Source organism: Vanessa cardui, chromosome 20, assembly GCF_905220365.1.
Source record: "Vanessa cardui chromosome 20, ilVanCard2.1, whole genome shotgun sequence".
In the NCBI taxonomy this organism is placed as follows: domain Eukaryota; kingdom Metazoa; phylum Arthropoda; class Insecta; order Lepidoptera; family Nymphalidae; genus Vanessa; species Vanessa cardui.
The window spans coordinates 11608999-11627004 of NC_061142.1; the positions used below are offsets into that span (position 1 = coordinate 11608999).

Genomic DNA, 18006 nt, shown 5'->3' on the forward strand with positions numbered 1-18006 from the left:
ACGTATGTAGCAATTATATTAATTATTTAAATAACAGCTATTCTTTTAAGTTACTTTATTGTATGAGTTCGGTAAACACATCATATATACATATCATCAGCGCTTCCTGAGGCTCCCAGTAACTGCGAGATTGAAGACGAGTTTCTTCAATGCGAGCCAGGTCACGACGGTGGTTTACCGCAACGGTTCATTCTCGAGGCGTTGGAGGTACGCCACCATGATACTGTGCAAGGGGACGAGTCCACCATGAACGATCAGGTGAGGTGGTGGTATTGCAGACTCCATAAATTATTTTAATAAAACTACATCGCTTATATCAAATCATCTTTCACCTTACATATTAGATAATCTCTATAATTATATTATCTTTAACGGATCTTAAATAATACACATTCAAATATGACATATATTCTAAGAAAAATATATTTTTAAATTAATCTAATTGGTATTAAATGCTTGTTAGTTCTCACAGATCAGCTGAATATGTGATTTTGACGTTTTGATAAATGTAAACAATTCTAGTTAAAAATATATGCTATATTTATTGTTTTAGGGTATTTCTGGAAGAGGTTTGTCAGAAGCTGTATACAGAGCTAGCAATGACGTGACACCTCAGTTCGCTCTTGACGCTCTGTCACCGGGGCGATATACATTCCTCGTTTATTCAGAAACACCTCGTGGAAGATCACAGCGTCCAGCTGCCCTTCACAGTATTTCTATACGAACATCAAATGATTTGGACACACCAGGTAATGTTAATTGTATTCCTGTTCATTTTAAGGTTATAAAATTAATCGTATAGGAATTTAAAAGCTATTACATTCAGTTAATCAACAACAGCAGCCTATAAATTTCTCATTGCTTGGCTAAGGCCCCTTACCCTTTGTGGAGAATGTTTCGACATATTCCACCACGCTTCTCCAATGCGGTTTGGCACGTAGACATATGGCAGAATTTCTGTAAAATTAGACACAAGCAGGTTCCCTCACGATGATTTCGTTCGTCGCCTAGCGCGAGATGAATTAAAAATACATGAATATTCATTCAGTGGTGCTAGCCTGATTTTGGACCATCAATAGCAATCATCGGTTTAGATGCACGCGTTCTAACCACTGGGCCATCTCGGTTAATCAAGTAATATATAGTGTAACAATAAAAAACTCAGTTTAAAACGTTAATTAAATATTACAATATTTATTCTAATAGGTTCTCTACAAACAATGACGCCTTCACCACCTCAGCCGCCATCGAGTGATAACAGTATGGCACTTTTAATAGGAGCTTCATTAGCATTAGTGCTGCTTACCGTACTTACCACTATTTGCGTCACTCTTGTTATCATGTGCAAGAAGAGACAACAACCGCATAGGGATCCTGAACAAAAGTAAGAATAATAGTTTCTTATCTTATCACATTTTGAAGAATAAAAGTCTTGAAAACAACATTCAATCACATGAAGCATGAAATTTTTGCATCATCAAAAACAACAACATGCTGTTAATTTCCCACTGCTGGGCTAAGGCCTCCTCTCCCTTTGAGGAGAAGGTTTGGAACATATTTCACCACGCTGTTCCAGTGCGAGTTGGTGTAATACACATGTAGCAGAATTTCTTCGAAATTAGACACATGCAGGTTTGCTTACAATGTTTGGCTTCAATGCCGAGCACGAGATGAATTATAAACACAAATTAAGCACATGAATATTCAGTGGTGCATCAATGGGCTTTGAATCTGCAATCATCGATTAAGATGCTCTCGTTCTAACTACTGGGCCATCTCGGCTCTTGTAATTGGATCATCATTAACAATTAATTATTAGTAATAGCTATAGTTATAGTTAGCTTATCTCTTCTCAGTACTATACTACGAAGAAGTGTTGGCGTGTCTATGTATAGTGGATCATCTATATCACCAAGTGTTGTACCAACAGTCGTTGTAAGAGGTCATAGAGGATCAAGAGTGTTGGCCGCAAGATGGTCGGGAGTTATTGATGATACACCGCTCGCTGTACTTGCATTAGATACGAGACCTCATGGTATGTATATCACCAAAAAAAATTCTTACCAACTTTACGTTACAGGATATGATGCCACGCAAATTCCGTTAATCATTCATTTCGTTAATAATTATTTATCAAGAGATGAATTATATTCTAAAATATATTTAAAGTCTAAAGGGCTATAAATGCTTTGCATGTAATGATACCTAAAATATACCGAAAAAGTTGAAATAGAATAACTGTGGCAGTAATACAAAATTTCTTTACTTCGCAGCTGATACGGACTCAGGACACAGCGATGGTGAATTACTAGAAACAGAATTGACAAGTAATTTTGATAACATGGAAACACAAACAGATACATGAATAGTTAACAATCATGTACATTAAAATGAAATCATTTTTAAATTCGAGACATTAAGGTTTATCGCCGAAATTTAAACCATCGAATCAAGCTTTGGAAACGGATTTATAACTTGATAGAGTAATATAAATGAAAATGTTATTTGTAAGGTTTTACTAAGAATTAATTATCATATTTAAATTGTTGAGAAGATGATTATAAATAATGATCGTAATAACAAACATAAAATATTGATGAATTATTGTGATGTACTGCATGCAGTATTATGTATTAGTGATAATTATTTAAGATTGTGTGTTATTTATATTGTAATGAGAACATGTGTTACATTACGCATACCAACTATTTACATGACTTAAATACAAATCAAAGTCTAAAATATTGCAAACCATGCCCACAAAGAATGTTGGCAAAAATGCTAAAATAATTTTCCATTGGAATGCCAATTCTCTGGATTAACGAATAAGTTTACAGTCATCAGTAAATACTACATGGAATGTCATATTTAATTCAAACTATCCGCACCATTTCTTCAAGTTTTGAGTAAATTTGAAAGATAAGACATACACTATCGCCAATAAGTAACAAAACTGTAAACACATTAAACATATCAAAGAATAATTACTTTATCGACTACGGGTATTATTGTAGACAGTTTTTAACTTTATTTCAGTGTATTCTGTTAGTAGTAAGTTTATTTTTATTAAACTCACCGATAGTAGCTTTACAATAGTTTATTTCATTGATAAAAAGAATTTGTATATAATTCGCTTAAAATAAAAAATAAAAAAATATAGGAGTCATGACTTAATGTTTATTTCATCATTATTATACCCACAAAATATTTAATTACAACGATTATTTATTAATTACGCCTAGCTAACATTTCATGTTTACCAAAGAATAATGAAAGCAATAGAGATTATTTAAATAGTTGTATAGTTCAAAAATGTCGCAAGTGAACCTGAAACGATATATATGATATGTTCTATATATTCCGTAATGAAATATATGTAAATGTCACATTGTATGTGTACGTTTTAGTATAACATTGTTTCAAAGGTTAGGAATGAAATAAACTCTATATTTTTATATTCGTTTTTTATTTCATTTCCCAAATCAACAACAAACTATCCAAAATATACCAATAATTCTGCTGTATAGACAATTTAGAATAATTTTGCTGTTTATATATATTTTTATGTTTTATTGTTTTGTTTAATACATGATAATTACAGGCATAAAGCACTTAGCGGTGTAATCTTTACTCGACTATAAATTAATATTAGAAACAAGAACGAACAAACTTATTTTAACTTTCATCTAAAATTAAATAAAAAAATTAAATATTGGACAACATCACATACATTACTCTGATCCCAATGTATGTAGCTAAAGCACTTGTGTTATGGAAATCAGAAGTAACGACGGTACCACAAACATAATGAAGTATTTTCTACATCGACTCGGCTGGGAATTGAATCCTCGGAGTGGTGTACCCACCCATGAAAACCGGTGAACACACAACTCGATCACGTTCGTCAAATTACAACGTCGTCACATTACACATTTATAATTAAAATGTACACGAAATATTAAATCGATAACAATACTTTTATCATCAAATGGAGCAGAAATTTTAAACTTGTTGTTTTTATTGATGACGATTACAATAGCTCTTCAGCGAGACGTTCCCGTGACGTTAATTGAACATAACTTATACATTATTGTAATGTGTAATGATTTGGCACAAAATTCACATAATACGTATTGGCTGCAGCGTTAATTATCATAATGTGTAGCACTTAACACCGTGAAGAATGACATGACATTCATGAATTTTTGGCGAAAATTTTAAATATATTGGGCTCGTGCGAACGACACGTGTGAATTATGAGATTAATGAACTGTTTTTAATTTAAAAAACAGTCACTTTATCTGCCCGTAAGAATTGGAGGCTTATTTGAGTGGTAACACCACTTATCAATTTATTTGTCGTCAAGCATCTATGCATTAGTTAGGAAGATGAAAAGTAAAAGTAAAGTAAAGTAACAGCCTGTACATTTCCCACTGCTGAGAAAGGGTTTGGAACATTTTCCACCACGCTGTTCCAATGCGGGTTGGTGGAATGCACATGTGGCAGAATTTCGATGAAATTAGACACATGCAGGTTTCCTCACGATGTTTTCCTTCACCGCCGAGCACGAGATGAACTATAAACTTAAATTAAGCACATATATATAGTGGTGCTTGCCTGGGTACCCGAAATCATCAGTTAGGATGCACGCGTTCTAACCACTGGGCCACCTTAGCTCAATATGTGTCAGTATAATTATAAGTACAAGTATAATATACTCGCCTGCGACTTCGACTCGAGTTTTAGGGTGTTACTTGTCATGTGTTAGGAAAAAAAGTAGCCGAAGTCATTTCTAGGTGTTCAAGATTGCTTCATACCAAATTTCATCACATTCAGGTCAGCGGTTTGGTCGTGAAAGACAGAGTTACTTTCACATTTACAATATTAATATAGATCGTTTCGGATTGGGGTCAAATCAAGGAGCTAGTCCAACGAGCTTTGGTTCGCCTTTCGGCGGAGGACATGTGGTCTTGATCCGCAGGTCTGGTGAAGGAAATCTGTACCCGACTGAAGAGGTGGTACATTTGTACAATTGCAGGTTGTTACAGGACAAATGCTGTTTCGGTATTATGGAATACCAAGACGTGAAAATGATTAAATGTGATATTTTAGCAAGATAAAAAAGGGCAAATTTATTACTGGTGTAACTCTTTCTCGACTCATGAGTCGAGATAGCCCAGTGGTTAGAACGCGTGCATCTTAACCGATGATTCCGAGTTCAAACCCAGGCAAGCACCGCTGTTTCATGCGCTTAATTTGTCTTTTCAACCGACTTCCAAAAGGAGGAGGTTATCAATTCGTCTGTATTTTCAACCGACTTCCAAAAGGAGGAGGTTATCAATTCGTCTGTATTTTTTTTTTTTTTTTATGTTTGTTACCTCATAACTTTTCACTGGGTGGACCGATTTTGATAATTTTTTTTTGTTTGAAAGGTAGTGCTTCCCGTGGGGTCCCATTTTTTTTATTTTTTTTTTCCGATGATGGTATCCATGTGAAAACGACATAAGTCTTAAATTTGCATTATGTATATGCGCGACAAATAGGTGAATAACTGAAAATCACGTTAACCAATTTTGATAATTCTTTTTTTATTATAAAATATATACTTCAAGGGTAATTTGGTGAAAGTTTGGTAAGGTTCTGAGCACAGGATCCATGACAAAGTAACGGAACGGAAGGGAACGGAACAATTCTGAGGAGCACGTTAGCGATACTCGGTCGAATCTTTTATTTATAGGTTATTTGGATATTTGAGTCACCTTCCGTAATGTGGTTATATTTATGTAATTATCATAGTCGAATATTATAATCAACTAGCTACCCACCCCGGCTTCGCACGGGTGCAATACTGATACTAAATATACTACAGAATTTGTTTATATACGACATCACATCGCAAACTTCTAAAATTATCAGTGTTTCTTTACTATATTGTTCATGTTTTATATACACAAACCTTCCCCTTGAATCACACTATCTTTTAAAAAAAACCGCATCAAAATCCGTTGCGTAGATTTAAAGATATAGGGACAGAGAAAGCGACTTTGTTTTATACTATGTAGTGATGGAACTCCTATACGGCTCGCAGTTAGGGTGCGATATGGGGCAGAATTTCTTACTATCTTTAATCAAATTTTGTGTATGTGATGTGATGTCATATGATGTACGAAATATAGTTGTTCTCTTTCAAAGTTTTTTTGCTGAGTTCGATTACAGCTCTTTTGAGGGATCCTTGTAGTTTACGCCGCGTGACGTATTAAATCCGCATTTTATGTAGACATATGGCAGAATTTCTGTAAAATTAGACACAAGCAGGTTCCCTCACGATGATTTCGTTCGTCGCCTAGCGCGAGATGAATTAAAAATACATGAATATTCATTCAGTGGTGCTAGCCTGATTTTGGACCATCAATAGCAATCATCGGTTTAGATGCACGCGTTCTAACCACTGGGCCATCTCGGTTAATCAAGTAATATATAGTGTAACAATAAAAAACTCAGTTTAAAACGTTAATTAAATATTACAATATTTATTCTAATAGGTTCTCTACAAACAATGACGCCTTCACCACCTCAGCCGCCATCGAGTGATAACAGTATGGCACTTTTAATAGGAGCTTCATTAGCATTAGTGCTGCTTACCGTACTTACCACTATTTGCGTCACTCTTGTTATCATGTGCAAGAAGAGACAACAACCGCATAGGGATCCTGAACAAAAGTAAGAATAATAGTTTCTTATCTTATCACATTTTGAAGAATAAAAGTCTTGAAAACAACATTCAATCACATGAAGCATGAAATTTTTGCATCATCAAAAACAACAACATGCTGTTAATTTCCCACTGCTGGGCTAAGGCCTCCTCTCCCTTTGAGGAGAAGGTTTGGAACATATTTCACCACGCTGTTCCAGTGCGAGTTGGTGTAATACACATGTAGCAGAATTTCTTCGAAATTAGACACATGCAGGTTTGCTTACAATGTTTGGCTTCAATGCCGAGCACGAGATGAATTATAAACACAAATTAAGCACATGAATATTCAGTGGTGCATCAATGGGCTTTGAATCTGCAATCATCGATTAAGATGCTCTCGTTCTAACTACTGGGCCATCTCGGCTCTTGTAATTGGATCATCATTAACAATTAATTATTAGTAATAGCTATAGTTATAGTTAGCTTATCTCTTCTCAGTACTATACTACGAAGAAGTGTTGGCGTGTCTATGTATAGTGGATCATCTATATCACCAAGTGTTGTACCAACAGTCGTTGTAAGAGGTCATAGAGGATCAAGAGTGTTGGCCGCAAGATGGTCGGGAGTTATTGATGATACACCGCTCGCTGTACTTGCATTAGATACGAGACCTCATGGTATGTATATCACCAAAAAAAATTCTTACCAACTTTACGTTACAGGATATGATGCCACGCAAATTCCGTTAATCATTCATTTCGTTAATAATTATTTATCAAGAGATGAATTATATTCTAAAATATATTTAAAGTCTAAAGGGCTATAAATGCTTTGCATGTAATGATACCTAAAATATACCGAAAAAGTTGAAATAGAATAACTGTGGCAGTAATACAAAATTTCTTTACTTCGCAGCTGATACGGACTCAGGACACAGCGATGGTGAATTACTAGAAACAGAATTGACAAGTAATTTTGATAACATGGAAACACAAACAGATACATGAATAGTTAACAATCATGTACATTAAAATGAAATCATTTTTAAATTCGAGACATTAAGGTTTATCGCCGAAATTTAAACCATCGAATCAAGCTTTGGAAACGGATTTATAACTTGATAGAGTAATATAAATGAAAATGTTATTTGTAAGGTTTTACTAAGAATTAATTATCATATTTAAATTGTTGAGAAGATGATTATAAATAATGATCGTAATAACAAACATAAAATATTGATGAATTATTGTGATGTACTGCATGCAGTATTATGTATTAGTGATAATTATTTAAGATTGTGTGTTATTTATATTGTAATGAGAACATGTGTTACATTACGCATACCAACTATTTACATGACTTAAATACAAATCAAAGTCTAAAATATTGCAAACCATGCCCACAAAGAATGTTGGCAAAAATGCTAAAATAATTTTCCATTGGAATGCCAATTCTCTGGATTAACGAATAAGTTTACAGTCATCAGTAAATACTACATGGAATGTCATATTTAATTCAAACTATCCGCACCATTTCTTCAAGTTTTGAGTAAATTTGAAAGATAAGACATACACTATCGCCAATAAGTAACAAAACTGTAAACACATTAAACATATCAAAGAATAATTACTTTATCGACTACGGGTATTATTGTAGACAGTTTTTAACTTTATTTCAGTGTATTCTGTTAGTAGTAAGTTTATTTTTATTAAACTCACCGATAGTAGCTTTACAATAGTTTATTTCATTGATAAAAAGAATTTGTATATAATTCGCTTAAAATAAAAAATAAAAAAATATAGGAGTCATGACTTAATGTTTATTTCATCATTATTATACCCACAAAATATTTAATTACAACGATTATTTATTAATTACGCCTAGCTAACATTTCATGTTTACCAAAGAATAATGAAAGCAATAGAGATTATTTAAATAGTTGTATAGTTCAAAAATGTCGCAAGTGAACCTGAAACGATATATATGATATGTTCTATATATTCCGTAATGAAATATATGTAAATGTCACATTGTATGTGTACGTTTTAGTATAACATTGTTTCAAAGGTTAGGAATGAAATAAACTCTATATTTTTATATTCGTTTTTTATTTCATTTCCCAAATCAACAACAAACTATCCAAAATATACCAATAATTCTGCTGTATAGACAATTTAGAATAATTTTGCTGTTTATATATATTTTTATGTTTTATTGTTTTGTTTAATACATGATAATTACAGGCATAAAGCACTTAGCGGTGTAATCTTTACTCGACTATAAATTAATATTAGAAACAAGAACGAACAAACTTATTTTAACTTTCATCTAAAATTAAATAAAAAAATTAAATATTGGACAACATCACATACATTACTCTGATCCCAATGTATGTAGCTAAAGCACTTGTGTTATGGAAATCAGAAGTAACGACGGTACCACAAACATAATGAAGTATTTTCTACATCGACTCGGCTGGGAATTGAATCCTCGGAGTGGTGTACCCACCCATGAAAACCGGTGAACACACAACTCGATCACGTTCGTCAAATTACAACGTCGTCACATTACACATTTATAATTAAAATGTACACGAAATATTAAATCGATAACAATACTTTTATCATCAAATGGAGCAGAAATTTTAAACTTGTTGTTTTTATTGATGACGATTACAATAGCTCTTCAGCGAGACGTTCCCGTGACGTTAATTGAACATAACTTATACATTATTGTAATGTGTAATGATTTGGCACAAAATTCACATAATACGTATTGGCTGCAGCGTTAATTATCATAATGTGTAGCACTTAACACCGTGAAGAATGACATGACATTCATGAATTTTTGGCGAAAATTTTAAATATATTGGGCTCGTGCGAACGACACGTGTGAATTATGAGATTAATGAACTGTTTTTAATTTAAAAAACAGTCACTTTATCTGCCCGTAAGAATTGGAGGCTTATTTGAGTGGTAACACCACTTATCAATTTATTTGTCGTCAAGCATCTATGCATTAGTTAGGAAGATGAAAAGTAAAAGTAAAGTAAAGTAACAGCCTGTACATTTCCCACTGCTGAGAAAGGGTTTGGAACATTTTCCACCACGCTGTTCCAATGCGGGTTGGTGGAATGCACATGTGGCAGAATTTCGATGAAATTAGACACATGCAGGTTTCCTCACGATGTTTTCCTTCACCGCCGAGCACGAGATGAACTATAAACTTAAATTAAGCACATATATATAGTGGTGCTTGCCTGGGTACCCGAAATCATCAGTTAGGATGCACGCGTTCTAACCACTGGGCCACCTTAGCTCAATATGTGTCAGTATAATTATAAGTACAAGTATAATATACTCGCCTGCGACTTCGACTCGAGTTTTAGGGTGTTACTTGTCATGTGTTAGGAAAAAAAGTAGCCGAAGTCATTTCTAGGTGTTCAAGATTGCTTCATACCAAATTTCATCACATTCAGGTCAGCGGTTTGGTCGTGAAAGACAGAGTTACTTTCACATTTACAATATTAATATAGATCGTTTCGGATTGGGGTCAAATCAAGGAGCTAGTCCAACGAGCTTTGGTTCGCCTTTCGGCGGAGGACATGTGGTCTTGATCCGCAGGTCTGGTGAAGGAAATCTGTACCCGACTGAAGAGGTGGTACATTTGTACAATTGCAGGTTGTTACAGGACAAATGCTGTTTCGGTATTATGGAATACCAAGACGTGAAAATGATTAAATGTGATATTTTAGCAAGATAAAAAAGGGCAAATTTATTACTGGTGTAACTCTTTCTCGACTCATGAGTCGAGATAGCCCAGTGGTTAGAACGCGTGCATCTTAACCGATGATTCCGAGTTCAAACCCAGGCAAGCACCGCTGTTTCATGCGCTTAATTTGTCTTTTCAACCGACTTCCAAAAGGAGGAGGTTATCAATTCGTCTGTATTTTCAACCGACTTCCAAAAGGAGGAGGTTATCAATTCGTCTGTATTTTTTTTTTTTTTTTATGTTTGTTACCTCATAACTTTTCACTGGGTGGACCGATTTTGATAATTTTTTTTTGTTTGAAAGGTAGTGCTTCCCGTGGGGTCCCATTTTTTTTATTTTTTTTTTCCGATGATGGTATCCATGTGAAAACGACATAAGTCTTAAATTTGCATTATGTATATGCGCGACAAATAGGTGAATAACTGAAAATCACGTTAACCAATTTTGATAATTCTTTTTTTATTATAAAATATATACTTCAAGGGTAATTTGGTGAAAGTTTGGTAAGGTTCTGAGCACAGGATCCATGACAAAGTAACGGAACGGAAGGGAACGGAACAATTCTGAGGAGCACGTTAGCGATACTCGGTCGAATCTTTTATTTATAGGTTATTTGGATATTTGAGTCACCTTCCGTAATGTGGTTATATTTATGTAATTATCATAGTCGAATATTATAATCAACTAGCTACCCACCCCGGCTTCGCACGGGTGCAATACTGATACTAAATATACTACAGAATTTGTTTATATACGACATCACATCGCAAACTTCTAAAATTATCAGTGTTTCTTTACTATATTGTTCATGTTTTATATACACAAACCTTCCCCTTGAATCACACTATCTTTTAAAAAAAACCGCATCAAAATCCGTTGCGTAGATTTAAAGATATAGGGACAGAGAAAGCGACTTTGTTTTATACTATGTAGTGATGGAACTCCTATACGGCTCGCAGTTAGGGTGCGATATGGGGCAGAATTTCTTACTATCTTTAATCAAATTTTGTGTATGTGATGTGATGTCATATGATGTACGAAATATAGTTGTTCTCTTTCAAAGTTTTTTTGCTGAGTTCGATTACAGCTCTTTTGAGGGATCCTTGTAGTTTACGCCGCGTGACGTATTAAATCCGCATTTTCGAAAGTCTATTTTTGCTTTATTCGCAAGTTTCCTTTGAAATTGTCCTCGAAGTAGTTTCTGACTCATATAAACGGAACGCTTAATCTATCCATATTAAAAAAAATTAGTTAGTCAACATCAGCTTCACTTAAAATCAAAAAATAAATAAAATTTTAACAAAAAGAAAAACCGACTTCAAACAAAACACTATTTTAAAACAAATGAATATGCACGAAAAAGTAATAAAAATAATTGCGTATTCAACATATTTTTAGAGTCTTCCTAAGTTAAATGAAATGAAAAATATTAGACTACTTAAAAGTCGATTAACGATTATATCATGTAGTTATAATTAATGTTATATTTGGAGTCGGTGTCAGCCAATAAAACCCTACAGTATATCTATCAAAAAAACAATACGAGAATACTTTAACAAATATGTTTTTTACAAATTACCTTTTACACAATAATATACTGGATCAATCAAGGGGCTCGTATCGCTTCTTTCTTTTGATTGTTGGGGCAAGGGCACCGTGGCTGACACCGGCTCCAAATATACCAATAACTATAACTACATGATATAATCGTTAATCGACTTTTAAGTAGTCTAATATTTTTCATTTCATTTAACTTAGGAAGACTCTAAAAATATGTTGAATACGCAATTATTTTTATTACTTTTTCGTGCATATTCATTTGTTTTAAAATAGTGTTTTGTTTGAAGTCGGTTTTTCTTTTTGTTAAAATTTTATTTATTAATTCATCTCGTGCTCAGCGGTGAAGGAAAACATCGTGAGGAAACCTGCATGTGACAAATTTCATAGAAATTCTGCCACATGTGTTTTCCACCAACCCGTATTGGAACAGCGTGGTGGTATATGTTCCAATACCTTCTTCTCAAAGGGAGAGGAGGCCTTTAGCCCAACAGTGGGAATTTACAGGCTGTGGTTGTTGTTGTTGGTTGTTGTAACTCTTTAAAACGTTCTACTTTATGTCTCTGTAGCTTCACTGATTTTTCTTTATTACATAAACATCTCGAGATAAAAAGTCTAAATATTTCGATCCAAGTACGGATGGAAAATAATAAATTCCAGCACGTGAATTTTATAACAAACACCAGATAACCGATAAGTGTTTTACGAGTTCAACCCAAACATAGTAATATTTACGCTTAGATCATATAAAATGTAAGGAAAATATTGAATTATTTTAAACTTAACATAGAATTATTGCAACGAAGTCTGTTACTGATACTATAAATCAATTTTTACATATATGGTTTGAGGTGTAGCACCTTCATTAATACTGTTATGTATTAAAGTAACAGCCTGTAAATTTCCCACTGCTGGGCTAAGGGCCTCCTCTCCCATTAAGGAGACGGCTTAGAACATATTCCACCAAGCTGTTCCAATGCGGGTTGGTGGAATGCATATGTGGCAGAATTTCAATGAAATTAGACACATGCAGGTTTCCTCATGATGTTTTCCTTCACTGCCGAGCACGAGATAAATTATAAACACAAATTAAGCACATATTTATAGTGGTTGCTTGCCTGGGTTCGAACCCGAAATCATCGGGTAAGATGCACGTGTTCTAACCTTTGGGCCATCTCGGCTTATTATGTTATGTATTAAAAGTGGCAAATTGTGAGCGCATTTTGCGTCGACTCGACTTTCTTAGTAAGACTTGATTAAATTTGTTTACGATTTAATAATAAATTTCCATACATTCGATTGGGTTATTGAAGGGCTTATAAGATTGATTTTTTGGAAGCGTACCCCTAATGCATTTATTTTTGGTTACGCTTTTTGGAATATTGGATTGATTATATAAGGATTCGATATAACTGTACTTCTACTGAAATTGCGTAACGTGATTATGCTATGTTATTGTGTTTTGCTATCTAGAATTAAAAATACAATATAATTGGAAGTTAAATTTTATGATGTTGTATTTATTCGGCATCGTGCTTAATTAGTGCTAAAATGTTCTTTTTATGATACTACATATACCATTTATAATAACGAAAACGAAATAAAATTTAAATTAATGACAATAGTCATAAAAGTCGAATCGAAATTTACTCATTCCTTTCATCCCAATGTGCCACCAGCTTTGGGTGCTATTTATCAGCAAGCCATATTAAATGTTGGTAAGCTATTTAGTTTTTCTGTTTACCAGTAGAATATCTGAGTGATTGATACCCACCCAGGTTGACTTACACAAAACCCTATTACCAAGTAAGATGAGTGTAATCGTTGTAAGTCTAGTGGCTAGATCTAAGAAATTGCGATGTTCTGAGTCCCAGGTCTGACTGATAAACACACACATCTGACTGATGTACACCCCCATGGCCTCCTGATCATATCAAATTTGCTGTCCCCTCCGATTATGAGTGTAAGGATACAAGTACATACATTTGTAAAATACGACTTCATAGCTAACTGGCCTTGTTAGGCAGCTGCAGCCGAAATCATCATTACCATCCTCATTACCGTAGTTGCCAGCAAAGAATCCTATTGTTACAAATGAAGTTCTCTCCCAAGTTCACGTATCTTTTAACCCGCATATCGGAGTCTGTTAAGTTCCAATCTTCAACTTCGAGGGGTGATGACGTTTTAGCCAGTTATGAATAAATGACTGCTAGTATTTACTATACTTTTACAAAACAGTTTACTATACTTGTACCAACCAGTTTATAGTTTAAACATATCAAACAAAGCAAATACAAAAAGTACATACATTTTGTATTTCACCAGCTCGTCCCTTACACGACCCCTTTCGATAAGCAAACTCATTTGTATAGATTTTCTATTCAAGTGAGACAACGACCTGCATGATTGTGTTTATTCATTTTTGTCTTGTCGTCCATATTTAACGAATTGTACAAAATTTACTATTTTAAAAATTAACTGAAGGGTTTCTAACATTAGTAGCTGATAGTTATTCATAATTTATATAATTTTTGACTCAATATCCTCCAGTAGGTACAATATTTGATAGATAGGATAAATCAGTAATTATTTCATCCAAAAGGGAGACTTATAAATATGCAACTCATTTAGAAATGTCATTACACCAGAACATATCAATTGGATGTAATTTTTTCAACGTTGAAATTTCAAAAACAGTAATAAATAAACTCACCGCATTATTAACCCCTAAATCACTCGTAAGTCTTGGAGTTTTTAAAAGTTGTTTTTCCAAACTTAGATTTTCTGGCACACATTACAAGTCTATAAATCAAGTTTTAAATCTTGTAGCGGCACCAAGTAGCCGGCTAAGAATGTAACATTTGTTTTCTTTTAAGTTAGTACGTCCATTAATTGAGCTACTTTAGGCGAAAGAAATTGCTGTATTATATACCACATCTTTGTTTCCAAAGAAAATAGTTTCTTTTTTATAGATGAAATATTTAACGGAACTTTCAATTAAACTTCGTGAATCAAAAAGTAAAAATAACTGCTGTTGTTCAACTACTAATGCTTCTTCCGAGGAGAAAGATAATTAGAAGAATTTACACACACCATTGACTGCAATATTAAACAAAACACAAAAATCCAGCTGGGTTGCAATTTGCAGCAACTGTACTATCTGGAATTAGAGAACATTTTCAGAATTTTATGTGACCTACACTTATAATCACAATATTGAATCTCTTCATTTTCTCATTATGAAGATGTATGTATGTCATATAATTTACTAGTCCGAAGCCACCCGTAACTTCGCTCGTGTTTTAGGGTTTTAGTTGTACGTTTTTGGCAAAAAATGTAGATTAAGTCCTTTCTTTTCTTCAAGTTTCTTTTCTTTGCTTTATACCAAATTTCATAAAATTCAGACAGACAGAGTTATTTTCACATTTATAATATTAATTAATATAGACGTTTTATACCATCATAATCGTTGAAATATTTTAAATAATTCAAACTCAACTCAAACTCAAATAACTTTATTCAATATAGAAGCATTACACTTTCTTATTGATGGACAATTGAAACACTACCACAGGTTCGGAAAGAAAATACCCTGACCTGAGAAGAACCGGCGAAAGAAACTCAGCGGTTAATATATTTTAAATACTCATGATCAAACTAAAACTATTTGTTTTTTAGTGATTTTTTACTCAGGTTTTTTATTAATTGCGTCTAAAGTGAAGTAAATTTTTGTTCATCCGTAATAAGTTGTATGTGGAAAATTAAAATTATATACAAACATACTTTATTCACAATAGTTACTAAAATAAAGTTGGTGTTGTAATAACCGGATCTCATAACTCACAGAAATTTATTTTGAAACTTAAAGAATAATTGAAAAACATATAATAAACGAGTTACAAGAATAAAACATTTCAGACGATCTGATAAAATAGCGAAGCAATTTAGTTACTATATCATTAGTAAAACTAAAATTAGCAAACACTGAAACAATCTAAGATCACAAACATTTGCTATAAGGGTTCTCAACTCAGCCACGTTAAGTTGGCACAGTAAAGTGATGCAACAATATGAGCAGCGCAACTTAAGTGCGCCCGCAGTAAAACTCCGCCGTAACTGTTTGTTTAGAGCATACAGTACGTTTCATATAGCCTGTGCCAGTTGCTGATCTAGACTAGATAATCAACAGAGACGACAAATATAATAATACGTCACATCTAGGTTAAGTAAAATATGCAACAAGTATTTCTACGCTAACTGTGTTTAACGTTGTCACGGCTACCGAAAGCTTGAGATTTTAATAAAGTATTTGACATTAGTTATAAATTTGAAGCAGATAAGAGATTAGGAAAATATATTGAGTTATGGACAAAAACAAATTAAATAAGTTACTCTTAATAATTTTATCTCAAATAATAATTATAGCTAATAGACGACTACAAATAATGTCCCTAAGCCTTTAAATTGTGCACAAAACAAAGACTTATATCAAACAAACTACCATAAAATAATTTTATATCTGTCAGCACTCTCTATTCAAAAATAATCTGTACTCTCAATATAGACAAAGTAAGTTTAGAGGCAAATGAAATGAACGATGCAGAATACCTGTCAAATACAACCTTAATGTTTATTTCAGGATCCCTTGCGCTCATGTTTGTCATGGACTAAATTATCCAAGTTTTATTTTGGACTGAGTTAGACAATTTTGTTAGAGCATTATTCATTGAAATTATTATTTCATTACTTCTGCTAAACCGTAATACTAAATATTGTATTGTTGTATTGTTTAAGAGTGTAACTACTAGTCGCAGATTTTATATTTGGAATGATTAATATTTCTTACCATATCAATGGACAATGCAACCACTTACCATTAGGTGGTCCATTTACCAATACATCTAACTCTGTGAAATAAATAAAACAAAGGTAAGTAGGTACATACTTGGTATCAAATTGACAGAGCTATAAGGTACTTTTAAGACATCATTTTACAAGATCAATGAATAGAAAAGTGAAATAATTCGCAACATCTCACTCAATATGTTCTCATTTTACAAAATAAAGTGGATAATATTAATTATAAGATGAGAATTATTAACATTAAGTCCTTAAATATATGCTTTATTTTACTGTATTAAACATGACCGCGTAGAATGGTGGCAAGAAAGAAACTTATTATATAAATATATATAACCACTAATCAAAAACTTGTACAATTAACTCGATTTATATTTTTCATATCTTAAGCGACAAATTAATTCTTAAAAATATTATTTTATTTAAAACAAGCCTACATAAATAATTGACTATATAATTTTAAACTCAATTCCAACTTTTAATCGGTAAATTTTATTTATTTCAACGTGAATATTAAATACAATGCAGACTATATCACTACGAAGGACATATTCTCACGCACTAGCAGAGGCCTAAAATATTTTCTATTATTCACTTATAATAAAATGGGATAGCTTCAAGATTTGAGCGAATCCAGACGCAGAACCAACGGCCTTGCCTTCAAAGTTACGAATGTAAATAACACCCATTATTTTGTTCCATTATACAATCGTACTAAAACTTGTCACGAGAATATATAATTATTGTTTTGACACAAGTTATAACTCTAAGTAGCAATTTGTGTCTTATATTATTGAAAAAATCTCCCTTCAAGCTTTCATACAATGTGAAATTGTTTAAGATAAGAAAACGACGGCTTTTATTCACAGCCAAAGATAATTCTATACTTTTAAAACATTTAGATAAAAGCATGTTTTTATTAATGTTCTTTTACTAATAATTTATTTTTGTTTTTCAGAAACTTTTTACCTTTTAGCAGATATAGACAATCAATCATTGAATATTAAAGCACATAAATAATTTAAACCGACTTCGAAATTAGTAACAGCTAATGATTTCAAAATTAAAATAAATTATATTTTGAAACCAATCGATCAATTTTAATGAATCTTACACTGATTAAG

General features: G+C 33.0%; 2 protein-coding genes across 2 annotated transcripts in view; both read left to right on the forward strand.

Annotated features, from left to right (window-relative positions):
• LOC124538491 (nephrin-like) overlaps positions 1-3455 on the forward strand; it is a 136589-nt gene extending 133134 nt beyond the window's left edge. Inside the window, exons 13-17 of the mRNA XM_047115570.1 lie at positions 101-258; positions 554-749; positions 1207-1384; positions 1857-2035; positions 2274-3455. Coding sequence (XP_046971526.1) covers positions 101-258; positions 554-749; positions 1207-1384; positions 1857-2035; positions 2274-2365 — 803 coding nt within the window. The 3' untranslated portion in view covers positions 2366-3455. The remainder of the gene's footprint in view (positions 1-100; positions 259-553; positions 750-1206; positions 1385-1856; positions 2036-2273) is intronic.
• Positions 3456-6546: 3091 nt separating this feature from the next.
• Positions 6547-8791, forward strand: LOC124538441. Its single transcript, XM_047115509.1, has 3 exons — positions 6547-6720; positions 7193-7371; positions 7610-8791. The coding sequence occupies exons 1-3, from the start codon at positions 6557-6559 to the stop codon at positions 7699-7701; spliced, it is 435 nt and encodes a 144-aa protein (XP_046971465.1). The 5' UTR covers positions 6547-6556; the 3' UTR covers positions 7702-8791.
• Positions 8792-18006: the final 9215 nt, after the last annotated feature.